Source organism: Rhodnius prolixus, unplaced genomic scaffold (assembly GCF_049639745.1).
Source record: "Rhodnius prolixus isolate KJV_2025 unplaced genomic scaffold, Rpr scaffold_1, whole genome shotgun sequence".
NCBI classification, from domain to species: Eukaryota; Metazoa; Arthropoda; class Insecta; order Hemiptera; family Reduviidae; genus Rhodnius; species Rhodnius prolixus.
This window is the reverse complement of record NW_027411581.1, coordinates 28,429,133-28,444,002: the sequence shown is the minus strand read 5'-3', so window position 1 is coordinate 28,444,002 and position 14,870 is coordinate 28,429,133. Positions and strand designations below refer to the sequence as shown.

General features: G+C 31.9%; 2 protein-coding genes across 8 annotated transcripts in view; one reads left to right on the top strand and one right to left on the bottom strand.

The window, feature by feature from the left end:
* Positions 1-1,506: 1,506 nt before the first annotated feature.
* LOC141458330 (ribosomal RNA small subunit methyltransferase NEP1) lies at positions 1,507-9,035 on the bottom strand. The gene is made up of 5 exons (XM_074136179.1): positions 8,814-9,035; positions 7,905-8,057; positions 6,955-7,045; positions 6,550-6,761; positions 1,507-1,695 (listed from the first exon to the last, which is right to left on the bottom strand). The coding sequence occupies exons 1-5, from the start codon at positions 8,952-8,954 to the stop codon at positions 1,582-1,584; spliced, it is 711 nt and encodes a 236-aa protein (XP_073992280.1). The 5' UTR covers positions 8,955-9,035; the 3' UTR covers positions 1,507-1,581.
* A 62-nt stretch (positions 9,036-9,097) lies between these two features.
* Positions 9,098-14,870, top strand: part of Dlish (Dachs ligand with SH3s) — a 36,321-nt gene continuing 30,548 nt past the window's right edge. For all 7 annotated transcript variants that reach the window (XM_074136148.1, XM_074136119.1, XM_074136157.1 and 4 more), the window contains exons 1-3: positions 9,098-9,435; positions 9,736-9,932; positions 10,012-10,210. In XM_074136148.1, the coding sequence (XP_073992249.1) occupies positions 9,387-9,435; positions 9,736-9,932; positions 10,012-10,210 (445 nt within the window). In that variant the 5' untranslated portion in view covers positions 9,098-9,386. The remainder of the gene's footprint in view (positions 9,436-9,735; positions 9,933-10,011; positions 10,211-14,870) is intronic.

Here is a 14,870-nt window from a genome sequence, read left to right as displayed (position 1 = left end):
ACTAACAACTAAAAATTAAAATAATTTTTGTGTTGTAATCGAAAAGTTATAATAACTCAATATTTAACTTTACCTGTAAACTAGAGACTGAATGGGTAGAATATGCGATGTGTGTAAAGTGGTATTTTATTAACTGAATAAAAATCCAATGCGATAATAATTAACAAACCTAACATCTTGGTAAAGAAGTACCAAACTGATTTTTTTCATTCAATTTCTTATCTGTGTCTTACGAAAATGTTCATAAAAATTACTAAATAAAATAGGTTAAGCTTATATTCATGATGGTCATTTTATAAGAAAACTCAATGTTTCTACACACTTTCAGTTTCTGTACGAGTTCCTGGAGTAGGTTCGCCATGTGTGTTTAAAGATAGTAAATTTATACGCCAATTATGGACAGATTTGGACTGTTGAGAGGACCACCGTAGCTGAGAAGTTAGAGGTGACGATCGCCAAGAGTAGTGTGGTTCGATTCCCTGACTAGACCTTGGATTTTATTTAAAAGTGTCTATTATCGTGACATAAATTCAGGTTCAAATCAATAAGACGACATCTCAATTTACTCTCGATAAGGATCACGCTTGAAAATGGTTGTAGACCATGAATATGTAGACCCGAATAAGTGGTATTTTGTAGAAAAGCCATACTCAAGAGGCTGAAGAGCTGCATTTAGCTCGTGAAGCGCGGTTTGCCGACCACCGGCCTAGGTTTACTAAGTACTGCTCCAATTGTTGCAACGAACATCTGCAAGGTTGTCTGCACACTAACCACTAGTTTATTTTTTAAATTTTGGATTAGTTTAAGTCAAATACGCTATAGGTTATTTTAATTATTTAATTAAAAATTCAAATTAGTACCTGTAAAAAAGCACACAAAAGTTATTGTCAAAGCCAGTTTGAAAATTATTTTTAAAAAAGATAATTGGCTAAGAAATGGATAGTTGGGACTCAGAAATATCTGAAGTAAGATTTAAGGCAATAACAGCCACCAAAAATACAAAATTGTATGGAGAAGATAAAGAAGAGGATGTTATGAATAGCTGGGATCAGGTAGCGGGTGAGGAAGAGCGAGAACCCAAGCTGCTAATAAAGTTTGCTCTTTAATTCTTAAGTGACTTTAAATACACTCATCCTTACGCACCACCTCCTCCGCAACCTGCCAAGAAGAATAAAGAAATGAGCGAAAAATTCGAAGCGAGAGAAAAGTAGAAAGCTGTGTACTGTTAGCCAGAGTGAAGCAACTGTTAGTGAGAATATCTTGAACTTTTGGAATTACTTCAAAGCAAAAATACCCTCTATTATTATTACCATTACTATTTCAGCTTAAGTTGCACATTTTATGTATCCTGGGGTTGGTTAGTAATACCAGCTGCCCAGTACTAAAATTCCTACTTCTTAATATTTTAAATTCCATTCATTATAAATTCATAAAATTAATAATGTACTGTATAACTACTATGTACACTACAACACGCTTATCAAGGGTATAGATCATTTTCAATAATAAATAATAAAACATAAATTTTATTATAAAAATCCGATATTTATATGTACAATCTTAGCACTTTCTAAAATAATATTACAGCACGTTCCAAATTTCTTCAAATGCTGAACATATTTTTGTACACGTTAGAGCTGCGGACAATGGATAATTGCTTATTGATACAGTTTCCTCCACATAATCTGGAACTGCCTGAAATATTAATTAAATTGAAGCTATACGTGAAGGTAAAAAAGAAGAAAGTAAAAATAATTTTGTAGATAAAGGAAAAGCAAACGTTGGCAAATTAATATTTACATTTGCAATCTTATGTGAATTCCAATACAAGTAAGCTTGAAAAATTAGTAAAAATAAAGTAGGTCTTTTTTTGTAGCCATTCAAAATTCCAGCGCAATCTGTTATTCTAAAATCCGGCAAGGTGATTGGATATTTTAGTTTCCGAAAACTACTGCTTTGACATATAATTCAAAATGTGTATTATAGTATGTTACTTTAGTTTAAATTATTAGACAAGCATGAAGAAAAGAATAGCACTAACAAAATATTTCTGTTTGGCGTATAATCTTTTAATTAATTCGACCCTAACATAAAATTACATGTTTAACAATTATTTTAAGAAAATAAGAAAGACCTTCGCTTACTATAATGGCAAAGCCATCCTTTCTCCACATATTGATCCTATTGAATCCATCCGTTTTTTGCAATAACACTCACTATCTTGGGTTCTCAAATGGAGAATCACAGTTCAAAAGTGCCAAAATATTGCGGTTGCCTTTAGACGAAACATTTACTATCCTGTACATCTATATTAGAACTGTACTGCCTTGCGCAGATATAGTACGATAGTTGGACCTCATATCGATAAAAAATTGACGTGGAATACTTATAAGTCTTAAAAAACTTAACCACTTGTTAACACCACTACTAGACAGAGAGTCAAAGCTGACAAAAGGTACTGATTTACAACGCACTCCATTAACCGATCTAGACTTACAGAATTGAACTAAGAATCAGCCTAGAATTCAATATAAATCATTCAGTGAAATAAATCTTTATAGTCTAAAATTCTTCATCGAATAACTTATACTGTGTTCCCAACAGAACTATTTATAATGAGCTAAACATATCATTCATCATACATTTCGCCTCAGATCGTTAAAAAAAGTTTCATTCACGCCTCTCTTCTTAATCCCTTCCCAATTCTATTCTACCTCTGAAGCAGCGTTGGGCCCGCGATTTCTTCGATCGTAGGAGTCAAAGAATAAATATAGCATTTGGAAAGTCACTAGAGGGAAATGATTCCTCTCAGATTACATCACTTTATTATGTTCATTACAGATTACTCTTGCTGTTGTAAATTTCAATTCAAATTATATTGTATATATACAAATTTTAGAGTATTTTTCATCATTTTCTGTGACTGTTTCATTAGACCAAAAAAGAAAAAAGATTAATGCCAATTTCAGTCAAAAATGTTCACTAATTTTGAATGAATGAATATTTATTTACTTTTAAGAAAACAAATCTTTATAGCAAAGGGATGACCTTGCAATAAATTAAATTAAATAATTTTTAAAAAATGAGAAAACTAGAAGTAAAATTGTATTAATTAAAAGAATAAAATAAAACCGAAAGGGAAATATAATAGCTACAAAAAATGTCGGTACCTGCTAATCTAATAGAACTAGTCTTAAATACGTACATTTTTTGAGAAGATTAATAAAAAATGTAAAAGAAATAAGTGCAAGTTACACTATCTTACTCGAAAGGAGAACAGTGGAAATGGACAAGGGATTGTTAAGAAATTTTTGAAAACCAAAAACTGTCTTGCTTCTTCAGACACCTTTATGCACGGCTTCCAGAAATAATTACAGCAGAAGCTAACAACAGATAGCAAGTAAGAAAATAGGCTTGGTGCCGGGCTTTCCCATCGGTTCATATTGTATAGTACAGAAAATTTATACACCGAGAATTTTTAATAATGCAGAAAGACATAACAACTCAATTGACAAAGGAGCTGTTGCGTTAAAACTTATATTTACTAAGTTCCTTCAATATGTATTTAGGCGAAATTTTATTTTGAGAACAGATAATAAACCTTAGTAAGAATACTTGGGCAAATTTGGCAAGTTCTTGAAATGACAGCTAATAGATGGTCAAAATGGCTCATAAGTTAAGTTTATAAAATAATGAAATTGAATACTTTGGAGGAAAAGATAGCAGCTGACTTTCTTTTAAGACTTTTGCTTTCATCAGCGGAGACTTCGGAAACCGAAGAGAAGAATAACTTGCATCAGCTAAGCTCAAATGATTAGGGGCACTAATGACCTCAGCAGTCGATGCGCCAAAAAAAAAATCAGCTAAGCTCACACAACTTTTCAGAGATCAAATCCATTTTCACAAAGAGGTCCTTAGAAGATAAAACACTGCAACTAGTGAGTGAGTGTTAAAGAATATGGAAACTGGGTGACCGGATAGGAAAACAATAATCTGCCGTGGGCGCTTAATGGTTCCCGTAGTGCAAGGATGCAGTTTCTTCGCGAGGGTCATCCAGAAATATCGGCAATGAGATCCACTGTTCATGATCAAGCATGTTAGCAGCGAATAAATATCGTAGCCTTAATGAAATCGTGTGAAACTTCCGTCTGGAAGACAAGCCAAAGATTCTTATGAGTACTCTCGGAATGTCCAGGTCAGAGCCGTGGCCTCACCTACTTAGATTTAGCCCGGAACATTCACGGGACTTATTTTTCAGATTGGGGCTTCCAAAATGTATTAATTTGGAGAAAGGACCACAATTCACTTTAAGAGCTCAGGAAGTTTTGCGACATTAAGGGAATAGAAAAAATTAGAAAAACTCGCCGCAGACGACCACTGGTAGAGACCTTGCCGGTAAGAACAAAATTAGATTTATTAAAACCAAACTTATCCAGAAATATAGATGAACACACCTGAATCAGAAAGTTATAGAGGGAAAGAAAGTTGCATAAATCAATCAATGAAAGACAGAGTTCATAGGCATGCAGGGTAGAAATCACACCAACCTTACACATGGCAATGTAAACAAATATTATTATTGTCAATAGCATAAGCCCTGAAGATGACCTACTGCCTAGTAAAACCAATCCGAAAGCTTAGCAAAAAATAATAATAATAATGAGGAATTGGGATTATTCTTCCTTCCTTCTGGATTAATGAATCAGTTACCAAAAACAATTAGCAATACTTGAAAAATATAAATATATGAAGAAGCGTTAAAAGATACTTAGAATGAAATACTGGGTTTCATTACAGAAACAATGCTAGAACATTTCTATGAACTAAGAACTTTTTTTGAAAATAATTATTATCAATTACTTCTTTATGAACATAAATGTTACTTATTATTCTTTTTGCTTTAATTACAGTAAGATCGTAGCGACGCCCATGTGTCTTTTAAAATTAAGAAAATCAACTAATGTACCTCTTATTTATTGTAGTGAAATTATATAACAAAGGGATAAAAATCCCCTTTTATTTAACAAAATTTTGTGCCTATTGTTAACAGCTATGTTAAATGTAGAGCATGTAAGCGGGGGAATAATGATCTTGGCCAAAAAAGTTTCATGATTTTGATACACTTATTGACATTGACTTTGTCCTTTAAAAAAAATAGAGATCTGAAAGTCTTGTGGAGAAGGTTTATTAGAAGCTGAGTAAATTATTTTATTTCAAATAATGATTTCTATTATTTATTTAAAGCTAGACAAAAAATAATTATAAGCGGAGATAATTTTTAAGATTAGATGCATTGAATGCACTGGATTTGGAAATATTTAAGACATTATTAATACTACTGAAACTAGGAGAGCACTTGATCACTTCACTAACTCAAGACGAGAAAATCCAGAGGATTATCGTAAATATTACATCTGGCGTTCAACTAATTTTGTTCAAATATGTACATTGATCACTGTTAGACTATTTCATACAAAATATAAAACCTAATATTAGCGATAGTGATCTGGAGAAAATTAATAATATCTGCAAATACCGATCCCAATACTTAGAAATTTAGAAAAAATTATTTAACACGAAAATTTACATGGCCGCTATAGCTTAACATGATTTTAATTGAATACAAAATATGAAGTAGTGGATGAAAAAAACTGTATAAGTGGGCGAAAAATAAGGACATCACTTAACAATTTTTTGCTTAAAATAACTTCACTAAAAATTAATGTTTGTCTTGTGAATATGTAAGTTTCATTTTTCATGTATTCATGAACTAATTTCATTTGTGCCCAGTTTGATTGTACTCTTTTTAATTGAAGATTTTGTGTTTATTTAATTAACTGAAATGTCTATGTGTTTGTGTGTAAGTTCAATCCTTATATGAGAATTGTTAACTCTAAAAGTATTTTTATTCTTTAAAGTATCATTTCGTTTAATTAATAAAACTTTAAAAACAAAAAATAAAAGCCATCCACAAGGAAACTGCCATTAGGTTTAGAATTTGCGCAAGACATGGGAGAAACTAATGGTACTTATAGTTTACAAAAAAGTTTTTTCGTTAACACCAATCATAGTTCTACATATCTTAGATATTTAAAAATCAATGGAATTAAACACATTAAATCAAAGATCATGTTCTTAAAACAAAATAAATAAATAAAAAAGATTTAGGTGCAATGAATGCACTGGATTAGGTACTCCAAAAACCAGAGGTGTCCCTAACCACAAGAACAACAAAATGACGCTTTTATAAAGATGGAATTGAAACGCTTCGTTGAGAAAATTACACTACAGAACATTAAGATAAAATAATATCCTCTTTACATAATGAAGGCAAAAAAATCTCATTATTTTTAACTGTAAGAGTGCTCCGTGCAGTTACGAAAGTCGTTAAAAATTAAAAACTGACATGGCATTTTGATTTTCAAACCACCTTCTATCATAGAAGAAACCAATCAAAAAGAGCAACATACAAACTAATAAAATAATATATAATACAAATCATTATTAATTACTTTGTTCGCACATTTTATACACATACTATATATTTACCTGTCCATGTGCCATTGCGCCAATTACAACTACTATAGGTACCTCTTCTTTAGGAACAATATCTCTGGGATTTACAACTTTCTTAGACGAAAATGATGTACCTATTTTTTTGCATCCAACTGGCAAATGATTTGTGACAGGATTCTTAATTACTTTTAATAACTTCATTCCTCCCTCGGACGATCTTACGTTAAACTTATGAAGTAACTGAACTAACAAAATAAAAAATAAATTAGAAATATATCAAATAAATAGTGTTCGCCTAAATAAAGTAAGGTAACATAAAATAACAGTATATCAGAAATAAATATAAAAATAGTATAATTTACATATTAATACATATTTTATCATAAATTATATAAATGATTTTGATGAATATTTAATTTTACGTAGAGAAAATCTTACCCATTAATCCAGCAAATCTCTTAAAAGTCCTAGGTATCCTTGTTTGAGGATTTATTTGTATAAGCACGTTTTTTTCTGTCCGGACGTAAACCTTCAATTAAATTTAAGGAGTCTTTAAAAAAACAGAATAAACAAGGGTAAAACTAATAAAAAAAACCCAAATTTTTAAATTGTTTAAAACAAAATCTGCCCAATGACAACGAAAAGCTTTGGATCTGTTCATCGGATACGATTGGCACAATTATTTATTACATGTCTGAAAATTATTTGCCATTCATTAAGAAAGATTAAAAAATAATAATGCTCACAGATATATACAAATAACTATCAGTATAGAAATAATTTCTACAGAGCTAGGGAATCCTGCCTTCCAGGGACCTGCTAGATAATTAGTAAATATTTTAATTTTGTAGGGATACAAAAAATGGCTTAGTTGATAAATAAATAAAAAAGAAGGAACAAATGTTACATTTAAATAGTCATACATTAAAATTTGAGCACAATTTGGGATTAAAATGTTTAAAGTATGTGCTTCTGCCACTGTCCACGACACCTTAACTGGTAGGTAGACGTTAACCCCACCTGTCAAATTGGCGATTACTTTACTATCTCCAATAACTTGCTTGCTTTTTCTTTATTTGCACTAATCTGGAATAAACTATTACAGATAAAAAAAAAAGAAGAACATCTCTGTTAACACAGTGGTGGCTGTATATCTTGAAGATGCAATAATTTTATACCTTTTTATGTTTATGTATAGTGTGCCATGTGATATGTTTAACATAATAGAGGAAAGAAAACGTTTGATTTCCCTTCATGTGTCCTTAAATTAGATGGATTATATATAAACATTATGTCGTAACAGTTATTTTGAAGAATTATATGTAGCTTAAATGTTTACTTGTTAACTATTAGGTACTAACTACAGTGATGGATATGCACTCATTTACCTGCAACAATCCTGCTCTATTTAAAGGGCTATCCATCAGCATCAACAAACTTTGATGAGTAATATCTGGCCTGCAAGATCCAGGATCCCTATCATTTTTTTTTAATACACCTAAGTGATCATCACTGTTCAAAAGTTCAAACGTATGACCAGTCTGAAAAATTATGACACAAATTCTTTATGAAAAACATAATACATTAAACACATTAACTGGTTATTGTATACCATATATTATATAATAATAATAAATTGTCTTTATTTAAAAGAATTTACAATCTCAATTTAATACATAAAAACAAGACAATATACTACATGGTCTATACCATATATTATTTGGTCATTATTAAAGATTCCCTCTTCAGATAGATTAAAGGATACAAAGATCCCAAACACTGAAGAGGGGTTCTTAGACATAAAACTGAAGAGGGATTGGCTTGAAAGCAAATCCATTGCAGCCTTAAAGCTCTAAGTTTGTTAGTAAAATATAGTCTCCGCGGTGAGAATAATGAGGGTCTGCTAAATTCAAGTAGCTCCAAACTACTGGCCAATCTATCAACATGAGTTGAATGATTTTTGCAAATGGCAGTATTGAGTGTTGTTAATACTATTATGTATATTTACAGGAACGTCAAGACCCCAGAAAAGAGGTTACACACACCCGTACGAAGTGAAGGAATCTTCATAGCGATATAAATTTTGATTTAACGAACATTTCAAATATAACAAAGTTTCTTGAAATAGGTTGAATATAAATTGTGTTATTATATGAAAGTAATTAATTAAAAAATATAGAATGGCTATAATTGCGGGTTCCTTTCAACACATATCAACATTTATATATAAATGGATCACTTGACAAAGAAACAGAAATGAAAATTTAACGAATTACTACATTAACGTAAAATGTAACCTTCACTGTCTCCAGTTGTGCCTTTTCAAGAATAACGATTAGTCGTTTTTCTTGATTCTGTAAATGTCCAGGAGCTGCTAAATGTTTAGGCAAGGGGTCATATTCAAATTCATCATCCTTATTTTTCCTCTTTTTCCCCATCTTGCTAGTAAACGTTACGAATCACCCACTCACAACACTTTCAATTGTGGAACTAGGTTATACATTAAGGTATTAGTTATAACCTTACAATAACTTTCCTACAACGCTTACTGAATCATCTGTATCTCTCACATGAATTTATACATTTTTTGATAAAAGGTTTAATAAATTATCACTGTTGTTTACCATCAATTAATTACATTCAGTTGAAATTATTAATGTTGCGCGTCTATTTTGTACAATTCCCACTCGCCCGCCACATGAGTTCAACAGTTTAGTTTGAGCTATTCTGTTTGTGTTGTGCTGCTATGTCGTGTTGCCTGAGGCTCCTTAGGGACTAGATTGGAATTCCAACGATTTCGTTCATATCATATGACTGTAGAGAGTTATGGCCTTATTCATATTGTTTGTAAATAATGTATTTTAGCTGCAATGGCATTTCTATGTCCTGTCAGAATAAGGAGAGGAAAGAAGAAGAAAGGTATGTTCAAATATATATTATTCTAATTCGAACCACCTGTTGCACTGCTTCATTGTCACAAACATATTTGTAAGGATAGTTGCCTATCAGTAAATCTGAGCCGGTTTTAATATTAAGAATAAGGATGTCTCCTTAAAAAGTCGAAGTAAATTAAATTTCAGATGTATTATTTAGTATAAGTTTTTCGTAAACTAATGTATTCCAGTAACCCATTTTCCTTAATTTGTCCAACCAAATGTCGTTTAAGTGATAATATATCAGTGTGGTCATCAATTATTCCTTACTGTTAATGTTTCAAAGTGGGATCTTCAAATGATATCGAAAAAGATGTGGTGCGCGCCCCGGGTATGGGGCGCATTACTGGAAGTGCATCCATTGAGACGCTAGTAAGGGTTGGAATTGAGAAAGAAAATGGTTTATCTCCAGACAGTAAAATGGTAGTGCTTCATGACTTTACGCCTTGCGTGGATGATGAACTCGAAGTTAAAAGAGGACAGGTACGATATTTTGTTGGGGGAATTTAAAATTATATGTTGTTATATATTTATTGAATTTAATTACCTTTTTATTTAAAAGGTGGTGAATATACTTTACCGGGAAAATGACTGGGTATATGTTATCGCTGCCGAAAGCAGGCAAGAGGGGTTTATTCCACATTCATACTGCACTCCCTTCAATTCTCAACTTGGGGAGTTAGCTATGAATAATCATAAGAAAAAACTTCCTCGTACGATAACAGAGAATGAAGGCGACCCTCCTACTGAAAATCGAACAGGTAGAACAATCCAGAGGTACTTTCAACTAACTGATTAGGTTGGAGAATACCAAAAATTGCATGCTGACTTAAAAAGTGCTCATCTCATGGCATGCAGCATGTTTTATCAGGAAAGGTATGGCTTTACTAACATTAGTAAATTGCAAATAACATAGATATTAAGTAGAATTAATATTCTTCAATTTATGTGATGTACATAAATGTTGGTTTAACCACAGTCCATTAGCCACAACATTTGTATTAAGTGCAATAATAAGTAAATACTTTAGTAGCATAATTAGTTCTTTAAATATTATTTAGTGCTAAAAATATTTTGTAGAAAGATTACATCAAATGCAATATTCCTGATGTTAAATTCGTGTCATCACCTTAATTTAATATGAAGGGATAGACCGTAGGTGTCAACGATGTGTAAAAGTTTAGAAGTAGTTCCTAAAAAATGTTTTTGTTACTTCACTGATGCTAAAATGAACCTGTAGCGAAAGATGCAACGTAAAATCTACGTTAAAATTAGAATCAAGTGTAACTTTTGGTTTTCACTCTCTTGCATTTACCGTCCTATTTTCACTGTAGGCAGTACAATATTTGTTTCGTTCATGATTGCCTCCCTTTGAAAATTTGTCCATCTTTTCTCGTTAAAAGAGGTTTTTGTGTTGTCACTTCTTGTTGTATATTATTTTATAAATGTTATATTTTATATATGCGGGCTTTGCAAAATAATAATAATGTGAGGTTTATAACAGTACAATTGGAATACATTTTTTAATAAACTGGCATTATTTAAATAAAGATTAGCATTTTTTCAAGAATTAAAATATAAATAACTGTTTAGTTAAATTCCTAAAATAAATCTTTTAACTTCAGAATGATTACTGTGGAAGAATTCAATGAAATCCTTAGCCATTTGCTAAACTCATCATACTGTATATGGGAAACAAGTATAAGTACCCGACCTTGCAATATGGTATGCGCTAAGAAATATGAAGTAGTATAAAAGGGATTAGGAATAAAATATCAGAGGAATCTACTGTGTAATTAAGTAATTGAAAAATAAGTATAATATGTAGGTATTGTCTGCATACTGCTAATAGTTGGAATGTGAATATTTCGAAAGAGGAATAGTCTAGTTGTAGCTGTGAGTTAGTGCCCTGAAAATTAAGAAAAATAAATTTGTGTTGGATACTTTTCACGGTTTTTGTATAACTTAATATGATTCCAATTGGTTGGAAAAAATACAAGCTGGCGGGTTGATTTTTACATTATACGATATGGTTCAATTAACGAAAACGAAAAACAAAGCAGTTTTTGGGTAGAATATTATGAATGTATTCAGATCCAAAGAGCTTACTAAAGCCAATAATTTTTTTTTTTTACTTCTAATATTCCAGTCACACTTATGATTATGCATATTTAGATTCGAGTTATTAGAAAAATTTCTGGAATTTCATGCAAATAAATTTACTGTTTCAGGACCGTCGCTAGTAGAGATATTGTTTAAATAAAAAATACCCTTACTTAGGAATGTGAAAAAATTCTAGAATGATTTGACATTAGTTTTAACTTAATTCCCGACATTGTTATTATGTGTCTGGTAACAGATTTTAGTAAACATGTTTACTTTTGCCTTAAATTATTTGGATAAATTTGGTTAGTGTGCCAAATTTGATCTATAAATTATATTTTCTGTGCCTATGATCCTCTGCTATTCACTCTCTGCCCGTAATATTTGATTGTGTCAAAAAAACTGTTTTGGAAGCCGACATTGTACTGAGAAAGCTCCAGGCGCCAGTTCAATTTTTTTAAATGTGAATCATAAAATATGTATGAAATCTAAATTGTAATTTTTGCTTTTATTTCAATATTTCACTTTTACTAAACTGGCCACTTTTTGGTTAGTACATTTCCCTCTATAACGTCCTGTTTATTGGCGTGCAGCCTATTGTAAATATGTCTTGAATTTAAAAAATGTCTTGACGACACTTGTCAATCGGATAAAAGTTCTGGGCACTTCTCTAAACGGTACAATCCATGGGTTCTACGGCACAGAGCTGACTGTCATGGGCTTTAGTAATCCCAACGCAGAAGAGGTGGATCTGCTAGTAATCATGACCCTTAAGAGAAAAAAAAAAATCCTCGAACTCTCTCCTATATAGGATAGCCGGAATCCGACTACTTTTGTCGAGGAGTACAGACAATTGCTTGCCAATAGTTGCAATTGCTTGCTAACTGTTTGTCTCTTTAACTCCTTCCTAATTTCGCCACGAGTTATCAAATTCCACGATGGTATCCTGCTGCTTTTTTTTTTAGGTATCTTCTTTAGTCAGACGATCTTCTCTTTTGTCCCGCAATGACGCAAAATCCCATTCGAGATAAATATTTTAACCTAAAAATATTAAGTCACTGCACTTGCCCTATATTGTAAAACATTTGCGAGCCGCTACCTGCTGTCGACGTTAAAATAATAATATCAGACTTTAAATAGAGACAATTTGCGATAGAGAGAGGTCTTGCAGCTACTCGTAGATTAAGGATACAACGGTAATTTATCTCTGAAATTGGCGCCGTAAACACCCAATTTGGTGTTTCCGTTTGCCTTGATTGCTGAAATGTAATTCATTTAAATTAACTGAATTTAAAGAAGCTGGGCTTCTTTAGGTGTTGCTGAACGGATTTCCCAGCAGTCGTTGAATTCTTCTCTCACTCAGTGCAATCAAGTCGGTGGATTTTCAATTTTCAATTCGCTTACCTTCCCTTAAAGTTCTCGCCGCCCCTAGCAAATGTGTGTGCTATATGATGAACATGAGAGGCCAAGATACTTCATTGAGTAGGTTCTTAACAGAGATAACCTGAAAGATTTTTTTTTTTTTTTTATTGCGGACAGAACACCTTGAAACTTGAAATAACAAATATTTACTAAAATCAACGAAAAAATTGCAAAATTCCTTTAATTTGGTCAGCAGTAGTGTTAAGTCGCCATGTTTTAACTATGTACATTCTGCTTCTTCGATTAACAGTGTTGTGTTTATTCACTAGAATTACGCTCCACAAAATAATTTGAAGGATTTAAAAACTATAGCTCTTAAGTCAGGATTGAGTTATATTTTATACGGGGAGGGGCGCGTATTTAAGCAGCGCCGCCAACCTAACCAAATTTTCAATCTCGTGAGTTAAAAAAAGACTGTCTCAACTTATATCTTATCCAAAAGAGGAATATGTACACATACTTAATTATATTCAGATGTTCACCTTTAAATCATTATATCATTGATACTTTTAAAAATTACAATTCTTTTTTTATTTCATATTATGCAATAATGAAAAATCCTCTATTCCAGTGCCCCAATCCGTCTGTGGTTCTTGGTAGTCGAATAAATAATTGAATGGTTTAAAATGAAAACAAATATTTTTTAGAGCAGGATATTTAAATTTTACAATTACATCCTTCCTTTGAAATTAAGGAGATAGTAATCTCCTGGCTTCCATTATACTTTCTTTTTGTTTTTTGCTTTTTTCATTTAATGAAAATTAAATTGCATTCAGCATTAAGACCAACACAGTAGCGTTATTTATAGTGTAGTTTTTGAAAGGTAAGGTCGTTTAGGAATGTGTTTGAATTAATCAATTCAAATTACGTAGAGTGCCTAGCCAGGATTTCACTAATTAGTATGCCTTTCAAAAAGGATGAAGGCGTTTACCTATGGGTAGTTTCTCTTTCAGCTACAAGAAAAGCGTTGCGAACTTTCAAATTTTCGAAATGATGTTTTGATGTCGACTGCATGTGCTTGTATGAGACGAAATGAAAGAGACGAAGTGAGAGCAAAATAATTTAAAATCAAAACAGTCAAAACTAATATGGATGTTTCACTAAAATTCTCTATGCAAATCAGAGTTAAATGTGTGTTACGCATTCTAATTTTCATTTTTTTTTTTTTTTTTTTTTTTTTTTTTTTTTTTTTTCTTAAAATTACTTATTTCACCTGTTTAAAAATAAAATTTAAAAAATCCATGAATATTTATTTATTTTTTAGCTCTTGTGAGGGCTCGAATTAGTGCCATTTTTGGTAATCACGGCTTTATCCACTTCTTAAGAAAGTTAAGAAAATTGCATGCGTTCCCAAAAGTAAAGTTTGAAAATATTGTTGCCTACTGTCTTTTCTTCTTTTCACTTTCCCGGAAAAATCCGATAAAGAGTGAGCGGGGATGGCATCTACCTTGAGGGTTTTCATAATGTATTGTCACTATACCTATTAAATATTTGAGGATTAAATGTGTTTCCTTAAATTGAAATATGAAGTTCTGACCAAATAGATTTTTTAAAATTTTAATCGACTTATTATTATTATTATTATTTTTAAGTGATTTAAGGCGCGTCAACATCTAAGGTTATTGGCGCCAGAGCTTTTTCCAGTGCACTGCCGGCCTCCGGTCTGTGTTCTCTCGTTACAGACAACACTGTGAGCTGTAAGTAAGCTCCTAGGAAGAGAAAATCTAAGGGTCAGCCGCTGGATTCGAACCCGGGACCTCCGCGTGGGAATCCAATGCCCTAAGCGCATTATTATTATTTTTATTTTTTTTAATGATTTAAGGCGCATCAACATCTAAGGTTATTGGCGCCAGGAGCTTTTTTCAGTGTACTGCCGGCCTCCGGACAGTGTTCTCT

What these genes read in the sequence shown, in the direction of transcription:
- LOC141458330 (XM_074136179.1), bottom strand. Translation starts at nt 8,954, where the DNA reads ATGGGGAAAAAGAGGAAAAATAAGGATGATGAATTTGAATATGACCCC. An exon ending in CACAACTGGAGACAGTGAAG is followed by an intron (nt 8,058 to 8,813) that starts GTTACATTTTAC and finishes ATAATTTTTCAG; the next exon opens with ACTGGTCATACGTTTGAACT. An exon ending in GCGCAATGGCACATGGACAG is followed by an intron (nt 1,696 to 6,549) that starts GTAAATATATAG and finishes TTAATATTTCAG; the next exon opens with GCAGTTCCAGATTATGTGGA.